This window comes from Myotis yumanensis, unplaced genomic scaffold, assembly GCF_028538775.1.
Source record: "Myotis yumanensis isolate MYYU_CA2020_CCGP unplaced genomic scaffold, mMyoYum1.0.hap1 SCAF_8, whole genome shotgun sequence".
In the NCBI taxonomy this organism is placed as follows: domain Eukaryota; kingdom Metazoa; phylum Chordata; class Mammalia; order Chiroptera; family Vespertilionidae; genus Myotis; species Myotis yumanensis.
In genome coordinates, this window is record NW_027223759.1 from 67,957,459 (window position 1) to 67,976,240 (window position 18,782).

General features: G+C 40.2%; 1 protein-coding gene across 9 annotated transcripts in view; it reads left to right on the forward strand.

Moving 5' to 3' along the window:
* Positions 1-18,782, forward strand: part of GTDC1 (glycosyltransferase like domain containing 1) — a 368,964-nt gene that overhangs the window by 336,037 nt on the left and 14,145 nt on the right. For all 9 annotated transcript variants that reach the window (XM_070423067.1, XM_070423063.1, XM_070423059.1 and 6 more), the window contains one exon: positions 6,850-6,959. In XM_070423067.1, the coding sequence (XP_070279168.1) occupies positions 6,850-6,959 (110 nt within the window). The remainder of the gene's footprint in view (positions 1-6,849; positions 6,960-18,782) is intronic.

The following is an 18,782-nucleotide window of genomic DNA, read 5'->3' on the forward strand; positions in this document are numbered from 1 at the left end:
TTCTGGGTGGCCTTCTGATGGAATAAGTGGGAAGATTTAACTGGGGAGGAAGTCATTGGATTACAGTTTGAATACACTACTTGGAAACCAAGCAAGGATCCTTCTAAGAAAGTTGAGTGTAGACAATGATGTCCAAACTTGGAGAAACCATAAAATACGTGAGAGTGAATGGTGCAGGGGTGGGGATTGGTGTTGTTGAGAGTACTCTCATCCAAGAGAATGGACAAATGGGAGAATGGGGGCACAGTAGAGAAAACATAGGAGATAAGAAAAGAGGGACATAGCTACTGTTCTAAGATGAAGTGAGCTGTTAAAACTCACCTAGAAATAGTACATCATTGGAACTGTTGTTGTCAATAGATATGGTCAGGTAAAAGGATTAACTTTAAAATGCCAAATTTATAAGTGAAGAAATTGTGGAGTAGGAACAGGCTTTAGTAAGGAAACTGAATATGAGAACACCGATCTCTCACGGAGAAGCAAGGTAGAAAATATGGAGCGCTAATAGACTTTGAATTGTGAAAGGCATCCCTCCCTCTGCTATTAAAAGGAAAGTTGAGAATGTGAATATGTAAATGGCACAAACCCTGATATGCATAAATTAAAATTTTATTTTTCTGTAACTTAATTTCTCTGCAATGGACCATTTCAATATGGTGCTAGAAAGTTCAGGCTTTCTGTCTTCCAGTTTCCTGGTCCCCATTCCTCATAGGCCGCTGATGAGGGATCCCATGTTCTGTCTGCCTGCTGCTCTGGGATTCTTCCATGACATTCACAGAAATTGTGGTTCCACTTTTATGCCTACCACATCTCTGGAATCTCTTACAGATGTCCTCAGTACTGTCTGCCTAGGTACATACAATCAGATGTTTACTCTCTGGAGTTCTGGTTCTTCTCCAGGCTTCTAACCGAGGAAGCATAGTGCATGGCCTCTGGGATTCTCAGAGTTCTGTTCTCACCTCTCCTCCATCGGTTCTTCATGTTTCTTATCGAGACATGAATAGTGACACAGGGTGGGAGGGGGTATGCTATAGTCTCCTGGCATTTTTCTTAAATACTTGTACCTATCTGAAATCCTCACCATTTCTACAAAGGTTTTTGCTTCTGTAATCAAATAAGAATACTGTCCCTCTTTTGGAGGGGCTTTTTCCCATGCCTTCCCTAAAGCAATGAACATAAAACATCTTAGCAACTTGAATGTGTTGGAGTGAGAGGAAAGGGTGGAACAAATTGGTTAAATTTCTAAAATATTAAAATGCCACAAATATCAAAGATAAAAAGAATGAGAGAAGCCAGAGTGGATAGCCTTAGTCTTGGTCAGCTGTAAGTAAATGATCGTGGGGAGGGCTAATAGAGTTCAAGAAAGAGAGGCACTGATGGGGGTGGGAAGGGAAGTTGAGAAGTTGGTGGTTAATAAGACTATTGGCTAAAGTCTACTTGAAGCCCCATTTAGAAGCAGAAGCAACACATGTGGAGGAAAACCAAAATTATTGCTATGTCAGGCATGGAGAGGAGACTGACAAGTTTATGGCCCTAGAAAGGATAGTGGAGAAATAAATGATCATAATAACTAACCCAGGTGGGTAAATAGAAGTCTTATGTTTTTGAGTAAGGAACACATCGCTGATTTTGGAAGTAACGCAGAACTTCATAATGAGGAATTAAAATGCAGGTTAGCAGAGTATTATAAAAATAAAGAAGTTAGAAACCATGGCATTGGAGAGATCATAATTCCATATTACTTTTTCATATTCTTATTGTTATCTCTTATCTAATGAGTTTTAACCTCCCATAATGAGAACCTAAGGAATGTTCATACTTGATGGTCTGGAAATTAAACCATGGCCTGTAGGTACCAACTCTTTATATTATTACATGTTGAAAGAAAAAAGTCAAAAGCTGTATAGAAGAAAGAATATGACTTCGGAGTGATAAGACATAATTTCAAATGCAGACTTGAATTCTTCTGTGTGATCTTGGATAAACAGATAATTTATTTGGATGACCCTTGGTTGAGAGGCTTAAGTAATATTAGGATCAGGTGCCTGACATGGAATCTTGAACATAGTAGGGGACCTATAAATATAATTCATTTTTCTGACATCTTTATTTGTTCAACAGATATTTTAAAGCAGCTACTTTTATGCCCTAGATAATGTATTAGTCAGTATGGGCCACATTGCCTTACTATAATGAAGACCCCCCCCAAAAAAAATCTCAGTTGCTTAAACACAACAAAAGTTTACTTCTCTCACTAACTCAAAGCCTGCTGCATGTTTAGGTAGTTTTATGGGGCACCTCTCCTCTAAGTAGCAATCCAGACCACCTCATTCTCTGAAGCTAACCTTCTTAGGTTAAAACAAGACTTCTGTAAGGATCCCTGCAGCAGAGAAAGCTATGCAGAACTGCTCTTAGATGTTTCCAACTAGAAGTGACACACATCAGTGGGCTTGCAACCCATTGGTCAGAACTGGTCCTGTGGCCTCCTCTCCTTCAAGGGGATGAATGTGCAATCTGTGTGCTGAAAATGGGAAAAGAACCAGGTATTGATGAACACAAGTAGTGTCAGCCACTACTTGGCAAGCCACTGGGTGCTTAGTAATGAACAAAACAGACATCATTTATCTTTCCCTCATGGAGCTCTCAATGCATTGACATGCTGCTAGCAAGGCTACAGCATCTGTACGGAGCCAGGTTTCTACCCAGGCAAGGCAAGGAACTCGATCAAAGAGATTGCATTCAATAAGTGTAAAGTTGTGTGGGAAAATAGGAACGGGGAACCGTTGAGTGTAAGTGATGAGTATGGCGAACTTAGCAATCCTCAATAAATATTTACTCAATGAATGTTAAGTGAGGACTAGGAAGAAATTTAGCTCTAAAAAACTAAATGGGAAAGCAACAGAGAGAGAACAGATATAGGAGAAAAAACACATGGAAACAGTTTATGCTTTTCAAATGTTCTGAATAATATTTGGGAATAAAAGCTGTTCCTGCTATATCTGCTGCTTCCAGTAGCCTGAAATATTTCCATGCTGGTCTCCGCTGCCATAGTCGGGCTGAGGAAGAATGAGTCCCAGCCAGACTGTTTCATTCTTACGACTCAAGAATGTAGGGATTGTGGGGAAGCTTGGACCCTGATTCACCTTCTAGAATATTTTATGATGAATCAGGTTTGCTCAATGGGCAGCTGTCATGTAGAGGAGTCACAGGAAATGAGGAATTATGCTACTGTAAACACTGAAAATGTTAACAGAGCTAAGCACACATCCTGTGAATACCATTTTACGGCAGAATGTTAGAGGTGGTCCTTAAAATATTAAAATGATTTATATTTTTTAAAGTTTGTTAAAAATGATAGAAAGCATGTGAAAAAAAGAAACATGTATAATGCAGTGCTTAGAGATAAACCTTGTTAATATTTTAGTACAGTTCATTCCAAACTTTTTTCTAGGCACATATATTCATCGTATAAAACAGAACATATAACAAACACTATGTCACTGCCCTTTTACTTAACAGCCTTATCATCTCATTGGGTTGTTTAGAGATAGCCACCATGATAAACAATGCTGTTACGAAAGTACTCTGGCTGACTTTCTGTGCACCTCTTTAATTATTTCATAGGGTAGTTTTTCTAAATTGGAATTACTGGGGCAAAAATTATATGGATTTTAAGACTTAATTATGTACATTACCGAATTGCCCTCTAAAATATCATTTCAATTTACATTACTACCAGCAATGGATGGAAGCGGAAGAGTGTTTAGGGAGCCTGTACGTCTCCAGGGAATTGAATATATTGTGAATGTGTGTTTAATCTTGACAGCTATTGACAGACAGGGTCACTCATCTTATGTTTAATGCTTTCTACTAAAATCATGAGAGTTTCACATTAGACTTCTTAGAAAGGACATCAAGACAGACACATATTCTGCTGAATGGGTTCATTAGTGTCACGGGTGCTGGCATAAGATCCATGGGTGGCCCATTGGGTATCTGGAATGAGTGCCTTTCTGGACAAAAATATTCTGAGCTCTGCCACTGCTATGTCCATGCCTGGGTGTATGGCTGTGGCTAAATATCTGTGTGCATCTTTAATAATTGTCTAAATATTAGGCAATTTCCCACTTTCTAAAGAGAAAAATTCAGAAAAACTTCCAGCTAAATTGACTAGGGGACATAGAAGAAATAGCCGTGTGTCTACCTGTGTTAAGTAATCTACTAATTTATACATAAATAATACTTCAAAGCACAAAGCATGTACCATATTTTTAGAAGTATTGCTCTTTTACTACCCTTTATAGTCCATCAAGCCGTTTTAGTCCAATACCACCTCCAAAGGCTTCTTGACCTCAGAAAAGTGCCACCTTTTCAGGCAGTGGGCATGTCCCCATCCCCTGTCATCTGGAATTCAGTCTGAGTGGTGTGAGGTACAAGACTTGTGAAACTGTATGATGCCAGCACTGGAAATCTCCCAAACTATAAACACCCGCTTACTACTCATGGTCTTCTTAACCACTATTATTAAACAATTTGAATGCTGACATTATCGGTATCACCTCTCCTCCCCCTTTCGCCCGCCTCCACCAATCACTTGTTTTTGACAGCCTCCAACTCTTTTAATTGTTAGGTTATGTCCCCACAAATAATCCCGAACCCAGTGCAGTATCAAAGTCCTTTGCTTCCTCTTTCACCACCAGGGATTCACTGCTCATCCAGAATGCTCATCAGTGGACACTGTTTCCGGTTAATGCAGCATCCCGAAACAGAACTGGATTCAAAATAATTGAGAGAGTGCCTGGTATTATGAGAAACTTTATAAGAACTCTAGTATGACATGCTTCTTTTTCTCAGGGATAATTTTGGGTAAGAAAAAAATCTCACCTTACATTCGTCCTTATAGTGTAATCAAAAAAGGAGGAGATTCATACAAATCTCTTTTGTGTTCTTATGCAAAGTGACTATTGAATATGAAAGCTTTTGTCCACCAATAAAAATTATCTTAAAAATACAGTAGGACTATAATGCATTTATCTCTTATAAAAACACTCAAAATATAGATTTATAAAGCCTGCCGCTTTGAAAGCACATTGGAATCTTTTAAGAACTACAGCTTCTCCCAACCCCAAACCACATCTACATTTACTTTAATATAAAACAAACAAACAAAACACCAGCAGGAAATATTTAGAATAGATACTCTCTTGGGGATCCATAGCCAAAATTTTTGGAACTCAAAATAAAAAATTTAGAGAAACTGAATGGCTAACTGTCCCTATAGTGTTACTCCCTCTTTAAGATATATTATGTTGTATTGTTTCCATTCTTTTCATCTAAGCATTTCCAAAAGAATCAAACTAAAAGAACACATTACAGATTAAGTGGCAGCTATTTGATTGATATGGGTGGAGGTAGCAAGTGGTGTACTCTTTGCTCTCAAACTGTTTGGGGTCTTTTTGTTGCCTACAGCAGTAGTGTGTGTATATGAGAACTATCCCGAAACTTCCCCATGGTACAGGTATGTAACCCACATCATCTTAAAAAGACAAGAGCACTTTGCCACTGCATGCTTTATAATATGCAGTAAGTCAAACTGAGCAATATAGAGCTTAAAATAACTTGTTACTGAATTCTAATCCTGTAAGAATTTACAATTGCATGAGATTAGAAATGCCATTTTTAAATGTTATTCAGAAGATGCATTTGTTTTAATTCTTGATACTGAAAATATTGACTGAATTGTGAATTAACATATTTAGGTTTGCAGATGTCATTTTTCATGAGATTTCTTAAATTATGTAATTTTCATATTTTATATCTCAGTTTTATCAATTTACAGATTTATTTTTACATAATTAGTTGGTAAATGAGAAATTCAATTGCTGATATATAACTACTTCTCTGTGATATAGAAAATAAATTAAAATTCTGAATTATAAATAAAAGAACAAATATTTTGAAGACATCTGGTCCACATCTGTGTGAAATAAGATAATTTAAAACAGTGTAATTAAATGCAACAAATACTAGAATATTAACACCTTAGAATGTAAAAAATAACTTACTCCACTTTAATATGATTTCTTGAATTGGTGAATTTTTTTTATTTTAGTGTCCTTTAGCCTCTCATTCTGTCATTACAAAGAAGACTGACAAGCTAAACAAACAAAAATAATCCATGTTTTTTAAAGCCTGTATGAAATGAAAGAATTATATGTCAGCTCACCTCCACTCCTAAGTTAATATCAGTGGACTTAGACTCAGGCCAACCCCTTTTGATGTATTTATAATTCTCCATTCAGTTATTTGAAATAGAGATTGGTGAAAGAGTCTGTAGTCTCACGTCCTAAATTTGTATCAGCCACTATTCCTTGTGGGCACCGAGGGCTCAGTGACTGTGAGGGGATGCTATTCACTGTCATGGAAATGGCAAGCATCTTCGGTACATCCTCATGATCAGCAGAGCCATCCTTTGAAGACTGGTCTTTTCTTCCGTTAAAACCTGTGTTAAGTGGGAAATTAACCACTTCAGGGGAAAGGAAACTACACTAGCCTTTCTATAATCTAACCAAAAAAAAAAAGTGAAAAACTTGATAAACTTTTCCTTTAATAAAAGGATGCAGACCCTTAAGATTCAATAGGACTGGGTGTTAATACACGGCAAGTAATATTTATGAAAAAATTCAGTGTTGATGTGACAATATAAGGTGATGGGGGAAATCTCTGCTTGGACGCCAGAGGCTCTCCTAACAATGGACCATGAAAGGAACTGATACTGTGAGAAGTGAAAATGCTTTTCCTAACGCAGACCCTAAGGTATCACAAGTTATATTTTGTGTTTATTTCCAGGGAGCACGATAAAGATCCCGAGAGTTTTTTTAAGGTATTAATGCACCTTAAGGACTTAGGACTCAATTTCCACGTATCCGTCCTTGGAGAAACCTTCACAGATGTTCCAGGTATCTATTATGAATTTTCTCGTGTGTATTTTTATAGATGGCATAAGCGCTACAGATTACATATTAACGTCCATGTTTCCCTTTGTTAGAATAATCAAGATGAGCACTGTTAACCAAAAGATTATACAATGGCATTAAAGTGGGATTCAATTAAAAAAAATACTTAAGTAAGCATTCTTTGACTTAAGTCGAGAACGTGAAGTCATCTCTTTTATCAGATATAGTTTATACAATGCAGCTAGATGCAAGTACAATATATTGCTTTAGGCATCTTCACACTTAAGGAAAGTGGAAATTTGTAATTGGATATACAACCTCTCACCTCTGGGATCATTGGCTTGAATCCTACTCACGTGGTGATGGCTGAAACGCATTACCATCTGTTAGGTGGCCTATGTAAAGCATTTTGGCATCAAACGTGTAACGTAGAGTAGGCCACAGCCCATATTATTGTTGTCATTGGTCCATACATATTTATTGAACTTGAGAAAATTAGCAAAAAATCCTAAGCACTTAAGTATTTGTGTTTTTTAAGCTTTGGATGTTCAGCATTTTTTAACTCCAAATACACAGATAACTAAAGTTCAGAAATGACCTTTACCATGGAGCAATATAACTCTTAAAGACCACTTAAGGTTTACCCTCACTTAGTAGTACGTCTCCATTCTGGTTCAATGCTAAGAACTACACCCAGCCTGTACCTCCCTAGCCTCATCTGATAGGGCTCATCTTATGCCCTCTGGGCTTGTGGAGACCAGTCTTTCTTCTGTTCCTCTAAGGCCCCTGGCTTCCTTAGACCTTTGGGCATTTGCCTGTTTGTTTCTATTTTATCCTTTTGCTCTTAGCTCAGGGGCATTTTCTTCTAATATGAAGCTTTATCATGGTCTCATGGAACCTATACTTCTACTTCATGGTGCTTACCTCAGTTTCTAATCTTACAATTATGTGTAAATGTTTATCTCACCCCCCCAACCCCCGTCCCCCCGCACGCGCACGTGCACACACACACACACACGCACACACACGCACACATTATGTAGGTGCTTCAAGGTCCAGGATTATGTCTATCTTGTTCTTTGCTATACTCCAAACCAAGTGCAATGACTGGCACAGCTCTGGAACTCAATGAATATTTGTTGGGTAAATGCATAAAAATAATGTAAACTTCCTGCCCTCAAGCAATTATTTTTGTCGAAGAAGGAACACTTGTGCATAGCACAAGAAACAGAGAGTTAAATGCAAAATTATATAATTACTAGAGGTCTGATGCACAAAATTCATGCAAGAGTAGGCCTTCCTTCCCCCAGCTGCCAGCACTGGCTTCCCCCTGGCACTGGGTCCCGGGCTTCCCTTGCAGCCCCAGCTTTGTCTGGAAGGTTATCCAGAAGGACATCTGGCCTAATTAGCATATTATGCTTTTATTATTATAGATATGTTAGTACTGACATATGTGGTTTAGAGTGAGTTGTTAATTGAATAGCCAAGGGATTAGGATATTTCAAAAGTGGAAACAACCTAGGCAAAGTATATAGGAGCAAGCATTTTACATACTGTATGAGAGAATAATTTTAGTGATTAGTGCTATGAGGTCACTAATCTAAGTAGAAAGGAGATTCAGCACACAGACCTAAATAAGTAAGTATTATGCTAAGCGAAATAAGCCAGTCAGAGAAAGACAAGTATCACATCATCACACTCATATGGAATCTAATGAACAAAATAAACTGATGGACAAAATAGATCCAGAGACACAGAAGCATAGAACAGACTGCAGAATCTCAGAGGGAAGGTGGGGGTAGCTGAGTAGGAAGAGATCAACCAAGGAACTTGTATGCATATATGCATAATCCATGGACACAGACAATAGGGTGATGAAGGCCTGGGGTAGGAGGCAGGCTGAAAGAGATCAATGGGGTGGGGGAGGGGGGAGATAGGGAGTTTATAATACTTTCAACAGTAAAGATTTATATAAGACTTAAGAAAATTTATATATAAGTAATGTGTACCTTACATAGGTAGGGTAGGGCCTATGTAGGGAGGATCTTAATAACCCAAGTAGATTAGGTAAAGGTGAAAAATAAGGAGCTTAGATCTTGAACAGGGAATAAGTATGATGGAACTTGTGTTTTAGGAAATTCTGTCTTGCAGTGCCATTCAGGCAGAATCGCAGCAAGACTCACCAGTAGTCATCCACGTGTGATTCTGTAAGGTAGTGGCTGATCGATTAGTGACTCTCAAGGAAAACACAGAAAATAATTTGGTTGATGCATGGCTGTAAAGAAAGAAGGAAGAAACAATCAGCCCGTTTGCAGCACGGCTGAGTTCAGTTTTCCTTGTGTCAATTAAGGAGTTAGGTGGCTGGAGGATGTCCCTTTGCTGAAGTCTCCTGGGCCAGTTCTATGGAGAGTTTGTAGGCCCCTACCACAAACAAGACTAGGATTTTACTCAAAGGGCTGTGTTCTTGGCCTCACTGTCTCCTCTCATACATTAGCATTGAGTTATTTAGAGCAGCACGAAGGATTGAAAGTGAGGTGGGGAGCAGTGAAGGGCCCAAGTACTGAGTGCTTAGTAGTTACAGGCCGATCTTATTCCTCACCTCAGCTTCATTCCAACATGTTTTCACTGAGCACTGTAGAAGGGGGATCCATGGTGAGCAGGACAGAGTCTCCACCCTCAGAGACCTCTGCCTTGGGGAGACACATATGTAACTAATAGGTTCCGAGGATGCTGTGAACTAATTAAAGAAGGCTGGGGTAGCCCACAGACAGGGGCATCATACTGTCTATGTGCTTGCTTCTGTTCTTCCTAGTCTCACGGGGCTCCTTTCGGCCTTAGCCTCTGGTCCATCTCTGGCATTTCAAATATAAATGGGCTTGCTTTGTGGCTACAGCATTTCACCTTGCCCCCTAGGAGGAGCTCGACTTGTGTGGATGAATGAGCCTGATGGCTTTCCAGGTTGTGCTCCTAGAAGGCCACCTCGCCCGGCTTGACTCCATACGTGTCCTAACAGGCCACCCTGTGTGACTGCAGCCATTCTTGTCACCATTCTGGTTTATTTAACAAACCCTGTATTCCAGGCCTTGTTCTAAGCCTCGTTCTAAGCATCGTTCTCCATTTTTTTCTCAGGTGGGGAAACTGAGGCTTAAAGAAATTAAGTAGGATCACACAACTAGCTAGTACTTTAACCACTACTTTCTGCTACCCTTCCATGTTCTTGTTTTCTGACCCTAAATTTTCTGCAAGTGTCAACATTCTTTTTCCCCAAGTCACCATCCAGCACCCCACAGAAAGGGCTGCCTGGCAGGCATGCACTTCCTTGCCTGGTGCCTCATCAGCTTGTCTAAAAGGCATATCATACAACCAGTTTCCATACTGTTTAACGTCAGCCAGAAGAATGACTTTCAATGTTGTCAACATTGGTAAGGAAGTGGTCTTCTTGTAAAAAGTTGCAATCATGATTATTATGCTATTAATTGTTCTATTTATTGACAGTTGTTTCTTACTTGGCCTTTGCCAGTTTAGTTTTGTGTAATGCTCATGACAGCCCCATTGGAGGAGGTGTTATTGCCCCTTTGTTAGGTAGAGAAACGGAGACTCCGAAAGTGGTCACATTAATTGCATAGCCTGTGAGTCAAACTTTTCTCTTTCACATACAAGCACACATGTATTGAAAAACCAAGAATATATATGACTGCAAGAGCATTAATTACTTTTTTCTTGAGATATGATTTACGTATAACATCAGATATGTTTAAGGTGTACAACGTGTTTAATTTGATATATCGCAATGTGAATGATTACCACCATAGCTTTAGCTCAGACCTCTATCATGTCAGTTCTGTTTTGTGGTGAGAACATTAAAGATCTAGTCTTTTAGAAATTTTTCAATATTTAATACAGTATTGTTGACCATAATCACCATTAGATCTCCAGAATGTAGTCTTCAAGTTGCGAGTTCGTACATTAATGACTCTTTATCCAACTTCCTTCCTCTTCGCTCTCCGCAGAGCTCTTAGGGAGAGCTAGGGCATGTCTGAGTGGTGCCATCAGTGCCAGTGAGTTGTTCTGCCCTTTGTGATGAAACAAACAATCTCCATTATTTTTTTTTCTTTTGGAAAATGGTGAAATTATAATAGAGCAACTTTGTAGAGTCTCCATACAGTTGATTATTTTCAAGTATGCCTTAAGAATTTTTAAATTATGTCATAAGGTCTTTATAATCCTTTTTCTGAAAAATGAGTTCGATTCAGAATATTGATTTGAGTTTCTAGCTCTTTGGTGTCAATCTTTCTTTTGACAAAAGAGGAGAGAGATCTAGGACAGTGACGGCTCCAAGTTCTCACAGCTGGGCCGTGTGTGGGACTGGCAGCAGGGGATGGTAAGGTTAGGAGACAAACTGGAGTTGGTTGCCTCATCCCAACTCATTCCTGTATGTGTTCAATAAATGCTGTTTTAAATATCGACTTTGTGCCAAGCACTGAACTAGACATTTAGGATGAAATGGTGAAGAAAGCTGCCATGTTGTAGTTCCACTCTGTGCTTCATTCAACACTAACTAGAATGTTCTTTTAAAACATTAGAACTGACATTTTTTGAACACTTAACATATGGCAAGTACTGTTCTGAGCCCTTTATGCATTGTGTTATTTACTCTTTACAACAGTCCTGTGAAGTAGGCACTATTGCAATCACCATTTGACAGCTGAGGAAAAGAAGGTGTAGGGAGGTTAAGTCACTTGTCTAAAGTCGCCCATGCACCCAGTTACGAAGGCACAATTCAAACCTCATCGGTCTGCCTCCAGTTCCATCGCTCAGCCTATCCTCTGAGTGGAAGTCCACAAAATCATCCATGTTTTACAAGTAAGAAAGGAGGTGATAAAGGTGGGACATTCCTGGCCTGGCATGTGAAATCATTTCCAATCAAAAGTTAAAAAAAAACACAAAAAAATACAAAACTTCAATTCATTTCCTAAACATCTTCCTTTTTAGATGTTCAAGTGAGCTTTCTCTCTCTCTCTCTCTCTCTCTCTCTCTCTCTCTCTCTCTTTTCTGCCTGGAATCATCAAAAGAAAGGTGTTAATAATAGTATGAAGTGGAAAGTTATCCCAGATAATACTTGGCATATATTTATTGTTCAATAAATATTTCTAAAATGAATGAAAAAAGGAGATTTGGTGTAATAGAATAATATAATTTGCATACCATATCAGGTATGAAGAAACCCTTACATTGAAACAATTTTCAAATACTAGACGGTTAATGAATGAAAATAGAGAACCCTAAGACTCAAGGAAGTTCTAATTGGTCTTATATTACATTTCCTGCTTTAATACAGGTGACTTTGATTTAACATAAATCTATTTTTCAATCTTTTTATCAGCTGTCAGGTCTTACATCTGTCAGAATAAGTTGAATTATGCTAAGCTAACAGATAACGTTAAAGTCTCAGTGACTTAAAACACGCAAGATTTATTTCCTATTCATGCTCTATGTTTATCGCAGGTGGGCAGTAGTATTCTCCTGTTACAGTCACTCAGGTACCCAGGCCTTCAGAGAGGCCCCTCCTCAGACATTGCCAGCTGCCCTGCCAGGTGGAAGAGAAAGCTCAGAGGTTCTCCTGTGATGGATTCAGTGCTCTGGCCTCAAAGTAACATGGGGCTCCACTCAGCTCATTGGTCAGAACTTGTTGCAAGGCACTGCCCAACCATTAGGGGGCCAGAAAATTCAGTCCTGCTTTGAGCCCCAAATTGGGAGAGGAGAACTATTTGATCAGTTGCACTATTGACCACAATAGCTCTTTAATATGCATCATGATCTGTGGCTCATTAGAGAGAAAAACAAGCTCATCGGAGAAGTCTACCTTAGTCTGCAGGAGTCTATCCTGGTTTAGTGGTCCGCAGTCTTCTTGCTGGAGACAACCCCACTGGTGTCTGAAGATACTTCTAGCAACCCAACCCCATTAGACAGAGCAGATGTGAAGTCCAGCGGGTCTCTGTGGGAACGGAATCAATTATCACTTCCTGGTGGCGTGGCATTTTGGACAGTTTGTGGTGTCAATCAGGAGTGGTTTTGCCCTCCACCCCAGGGGACATTTGACAACATCCAGAGATGTTTTCGTTGTTACCACTGCTGGGGAGAGGATGTTACTGGCATCTAGTGGGTAGAGGCCAGGGATGTTGCTACACATCCTACAACGCACAAGAAGGGCCCCCACAACAAAGAATGATCAGACCTAACATGTCAGTGGTGCCAAGGTTGAGAAACTTTGATTTACAGGAATTGAAGTCAGAAGACCAGGTTTGGAAGTGGGTCCTGTATCCCTCAAGGTCAACCTCAGTCGATCCATCTGTGCAATGCAGAGGAGGAGGTGGAAAGAGAGAGAATAATAAAACCACCTGCCCTGTCCACCTCAGTGAGTTAGTGAGGATTTCTGCACAATCAGATAATTTGGGGGAAAGTGCTTTCTAAAGTACTAGCTTGCAGATTTTACTGTGAGACTCATGTTCTTCCCTCACAGTTTGCATATGGACTGAGTCTTTAACGCATCTTGGATCCGAAGAAGACTTAAGGACACTAAACCTTAAAAGTTCATTCTCGCCATTACTTTAAATCCAGAAAATGGAAAGGTCATTCTGCTCCAAGGAGCATCCCTCAGACTCCACGCTCCAAATGAGCCAAAGCCAAGAAGCTCCTCAATGCAAATATTTTCCTTTGGGCCAGTTCTCACGACAAGGTCACATTGTTAGCCCTTGAGATGGTTAAAAAAAAAAAAAAAAAAAAAAAGCAAATGCTTAAGATATCAAATCAATGGAATGTGTTTGTATACTTAATAATTTCCCACAAATGATCATTCTAAACAAAATATTTTTTTCTGTGAAGAGCCAAAACCTTACATCAGGGTTCTTCTTTCCTCCTGGGGACACGATGGGAGGAGCTTCAGCCTCAGGCATGAAGGCTGGGGCGGAAAGGTTGCGGAAAGTAAAAGCCTGGACTCAGTTCTGGCAGACAGAAGTCCTTCTGGTTCACCTTTAATGTGAGGTTAAGAACAGTATGTGGAAGGCTTCTGGTTAGTATCTGGTATGACAGTGGTTATTACTGTGAACTTGGCATAGTCCTGATCCTTAGCTCTGGAGTCAAATGGTGGGTAATTATATAACGTTTTGCTCCCTCCCATCTCCCTTTTCACTCAGCTCCCAGCTCCAGTCTCAGTTTCAGTAGAGCAACCGCACTGAGGGGGACGTAATAGGAAGGTCCTAGGAACCCAAATAACTTACAAAGATACAAAATTTTGCTACAAGGGGAGCCCAGCAGAAGGAAAGCTATTAATATGTTGGTCAATGTTGAATTGTAAGATGAAATAAATGTGCCGGTAAAATTGAATAAACGTATTCACTTTTTAAACCATACCATTCCCCAAACCAATTTGTTTTTCTTTAATTTTCTTTCTTTCCTGCCCCCCTGCTATCTACTCATATCCCTGACAGAAGTATTTAGAATTCCTATTGTGGTCCTGTCTGGGAAGTAAAAAAAAAAAGAGAGAAGTTTTTATAATTACATTTCATTATATCATAACCTTATTGACGTGGTAACATTTTCAAATAATTTTGAATACTTTATTTCATAACCCTTACAGCAATCTGATGACTAGATAAATATTAATATCCACAATTTACAGCTAAAGAAATGATTTATATTGGCTCCATTTAAATAGCCTGGATCTGAGACATCTGCTCAGTAGACAAAGCCACCTTCACATTTTTCTTGGAATAGGCATGTGGTCACTTTCCCAAGAATATGATGGGGGAAGTCAGTTTCCCAAGAATCTGATTAAAAACCAAAGTCTTCTGTCTCCCAGTCTTTTGCTGGAGAAAATAAAAATATAATGGGAAAGTAAGGAAGATTCAAATAAATGTAGGTATATATGTTCCTGACAGGGGAAAATAAATACTGTGATGGAAATGACTATATCGCAAGATAATTTATGAGTTTAACAAGAGTCCAGTTAAGATGCCAGAATATTAACTTTATATATTTGCACACAGTAGTTCCAAATAAATAAACAAATGGGCAGAGGATCAAAGAAATCAGTTTACAAAGAAATAATGAAGAAAAACCCTCCCTACCAGATTCAGAACGTGTGTGAAGTGGTAACTTTAAAGGGGTACTTTACAGATTCAAAAACATGAAAGCAGAAAAATGAGCGAAAATAGGGAATCCAGAAATAAACCCAAGTTGCATAGAAATTTAATATCCAACAAACTTAGGGTGACAAAATTTAACACACTTATTTCAGATCTAAAATATAATATATTTTTTTAGTGAAAACAAGAACTTGAGTAAAATGAATAACTTCTTACGTTAAATACCTTGCCCCAAATCACACATGCATAGAGATGATTCTACCTGAAGAAATAAATACCATATCAAATTCTAGGGGGAAAAATCTTTAATATGTGTACATACAGAGAATTTATGGAGGAGCAGTTGCATTGTCTAAAGCAATAAGAGGAAAGGCATAGCCAAACTAAGACAGGCCAACCTATGGGGAAACGTGTGTGTGGTGGTGGCAATGGAAATCATTACTCCTGAGCCGTATGGGCTACTATACCTTCTCCTTGACTCAGTAATTTTACATCAGAGAATGGACCCCATGGCAGTAATCCCGGTGACTCGTGGTTTCAAGGTCCCAGTGTTGCCCTTATCTCCTGGGACCTTGAATCCTACAACGGCTAGAGGTTGGCCTCCAGGCCTTTGGACACTGACATTCAATTCCCCCACTGCTGTTAGCAGTCTTCTCTCTAAAGCCAGACCACCCAAGAAGAGAATCCAGCAGTATGACTGCTAATAGGAATGTGTCTCAGGGATTTCTGCAGGATGAACTTAAATTTCCTTTGTAGCAAATGAGGTTCTTCGAACCCCACCCCAACCTCATCCCTCATGAATCCCAGTTTTCTCGGTCATTTTCTGAATATGTCTGTGCAGTTACCTGTCTTCTATTCTTTGTGGTTTAAATTCTTCTGTCCCTCTTCACGTAGCCACAGGCGTACCCTTTCTCCTTCTGGCAAAATCCCAACTCCAGCTGTGCTTGTCCAGTCCCTGCCTCTCCCTTTCCTTCCTCGTTGCTCCCAGCACCCAGATTCCTCCCTCTGTTGAGAAGCATATATCACTCTGCACTGTGGCCAGCTGTCACTTGGCTGCCATAAGGGACTCTGGTGTAACTGAACGGTGTAACTGACTCTGAGCTTGTGGGTGAAGAGAACAGCTTCTGAAACAGGCACAGCACAGGGCAGGAGTCAGCCAGACTCTCAGTGAGCGGGACAAGCTGCCCTGGTCCGGATACCCCTGACAAGGACGATGTGCCCACTCAATTCTGAGAAGCTCTCTTTCCCTTTCTCAGGAAAGATTTATAACTCCCTTCACCCCCAAGTGCTCAGGAGACTCACCCGACACAGTCACTGGCAACCACCGACTCCCATGGCTCAGTGTGTCCTGGGAGAATTGCTCTTTTTCCCGCGATCACTCCCAGACCAGCCATCCCCTGGCAGGACTACACTGTGGGCCTGCTTGAGGTTCCTCCCGCAGCTTCTGTAAGTGTGATATTTATCTTTTATACTGAAACCGAAAAATTCAGAGCAACTCTCAAGGCAAGCTCATTTCTCCATCCTACCGGGAGAAGACCATGAAGATAATATGTTCTGGAATACAACTCCCCAAACATCTCTCAAGAAATTGTTCTCAGAAGTTATAACGATGAGAACATTACGGAGGAAAAATGCTCTTTCATTTTCATAAACTGTCCTGGAAGTTTATGGGAAATGTGCACTTGGGAATGACACAGGGAAACAGATAAATTAATTAAATAATGAATGAGGGAAAGGTCAAGACATTGATAAACCAATAGGAAATTAGAAACAGGCCCTAATTTTAAAAGCCCGTAAATGTATCTCTGACCACAGGTTGATAGATAGGAGGCCTCAGAATGTGGCTGCTCTACATTGCTTTGGTATTTTATCTTTTTAATTCCATTAGTTGTGTGTGGACAGGATTTGGTGTGTGGTGTGGCCAAAGTGATATTTGCCCCGATCAGGGGCCATGGGGAAAGGCCTGCCTGTTGTACAGATTCCCGTTTCCTGCAATGCCTATCAGAAGAGCAGTCTGACAGAAAGCAGACAACAGGGGTGAAGATCTGACTCCAACTGGCAAACTTTTCCAGCCAGTCTCCCCTCCCTCCACTCCCACCACACCCCACTCCCCCCTCAGTTACACTTGTGATGTGGAAACCCACCCATGAAACATGGTGATGGCATGAACACCATCGGGGTTTGGAAGGCTTGGGGTCTGGATCCACCTCCGCCCTGGTGAGCCAGGTCACCTCTTTCAGCCTCGGCGCACTCATTCCTAAAATAAAGTCATCCAACAGAGGCTAGAACTAGACAGGGCCTGGGCAGGTTAGGGTTCTTTTAAAATGCGGTGCACACTCCCATCCCCAAAAGGGATTTCACAGTGACACTTTCTGAAATTGGGTTGTGAACTCAGGAAGTATAATAACCACGCTTTTTCAAACCTATTTTATGCCTCACCATTCTGGTATTTATCTGTACTGCCAATCCCAACACACACACACACACACACACACACACACACACACACACACCTCAGGCTGTTGACAACCATTCATCTAGGCCAGTCACATCTTCCAGGCACCCTCGGGCACTGACTGAAGTGCCCACTCTTCCATCCTGTAAGTCTTTGCTACCTTAAACTTCCTCCGAGTCTCCCCTCCTGCTCTCCTGCCATTATCAAATGAAGTACGCCTCCCTGGTCTGGATGTCTCAGTGTGGTTTGAACTGCCTCCCTAGCCAAGGACCCTGGGCTGTGGCAGAGGTCACTCAGGGTTCCCTGAAGTTAGCACATGTGTCACTACCCAGAGCCCCTCTCTCCTCCTCTACCCTCCAGGGCTCAGCCCATCTTCTAAGCTTCTTATCAACCACTTTCCCAGACACCTAAAGCAGAGATGCCGCCTCCCTTCTTTGATTGTTCCTGGGATTTTGTTTCTACTCAGTTAGGTATTTGCCATACATCTAACAGTTAGAAGATTCTTGAGGATGGCAGCTCTACCTTATAAGGCTTGTAGGACCCAGAGATCCTAACGCAGAGTGTTTTCAAACTTGCAGTCCTGATCCACACCGAGACACATATTACCATTGTCACCTCATACACCCGTGTACGCAGGCATATCTATAACTGAGACAAAGCATTCATAATGTGTTACATATTCTTATTTACATTTGATGCTTTCTGATGTCTTTTCCCCCTTCTATTTCGTTTCTTTTAATACTGGTCTAAATTGGTTTCACAGCTTTTAGCCATAGTTGTAAACAACACCGTAATAGAGCACACGGCACACAGTAGGTGTACTATTGTATATGTTTAATTAAATTGACTGGCCTTTTGCCAAAATGGTGATAGAAATATTACTGATCTGTGAATATATTCAGGCAGTTTTGATATGTTATGTTCATTTAGATTTTGATTTCACAAAAAAAATATCTTACATTCTCAAAGTGATGCTTTTCATTTTATTTTATGTGAGCTAGCTGACCTAAGAAAGCAAATTCAGTTCATTTTTATCCATTTTTAATGTACGAAGAGGGAGAAATGTAGTTGTATAATAAGTATTCCTATGAAGGCAGAATTCCTAAGATATGTATTTGACACCTCATGATAGTTATTGTTTATGAGTACAGATAAGTGCCTGGCACTGTGCTGGGTGCTGTATGTACATTTCCTCTGGTTCTGGGACAAGCCAGCAGGACAAGGGAT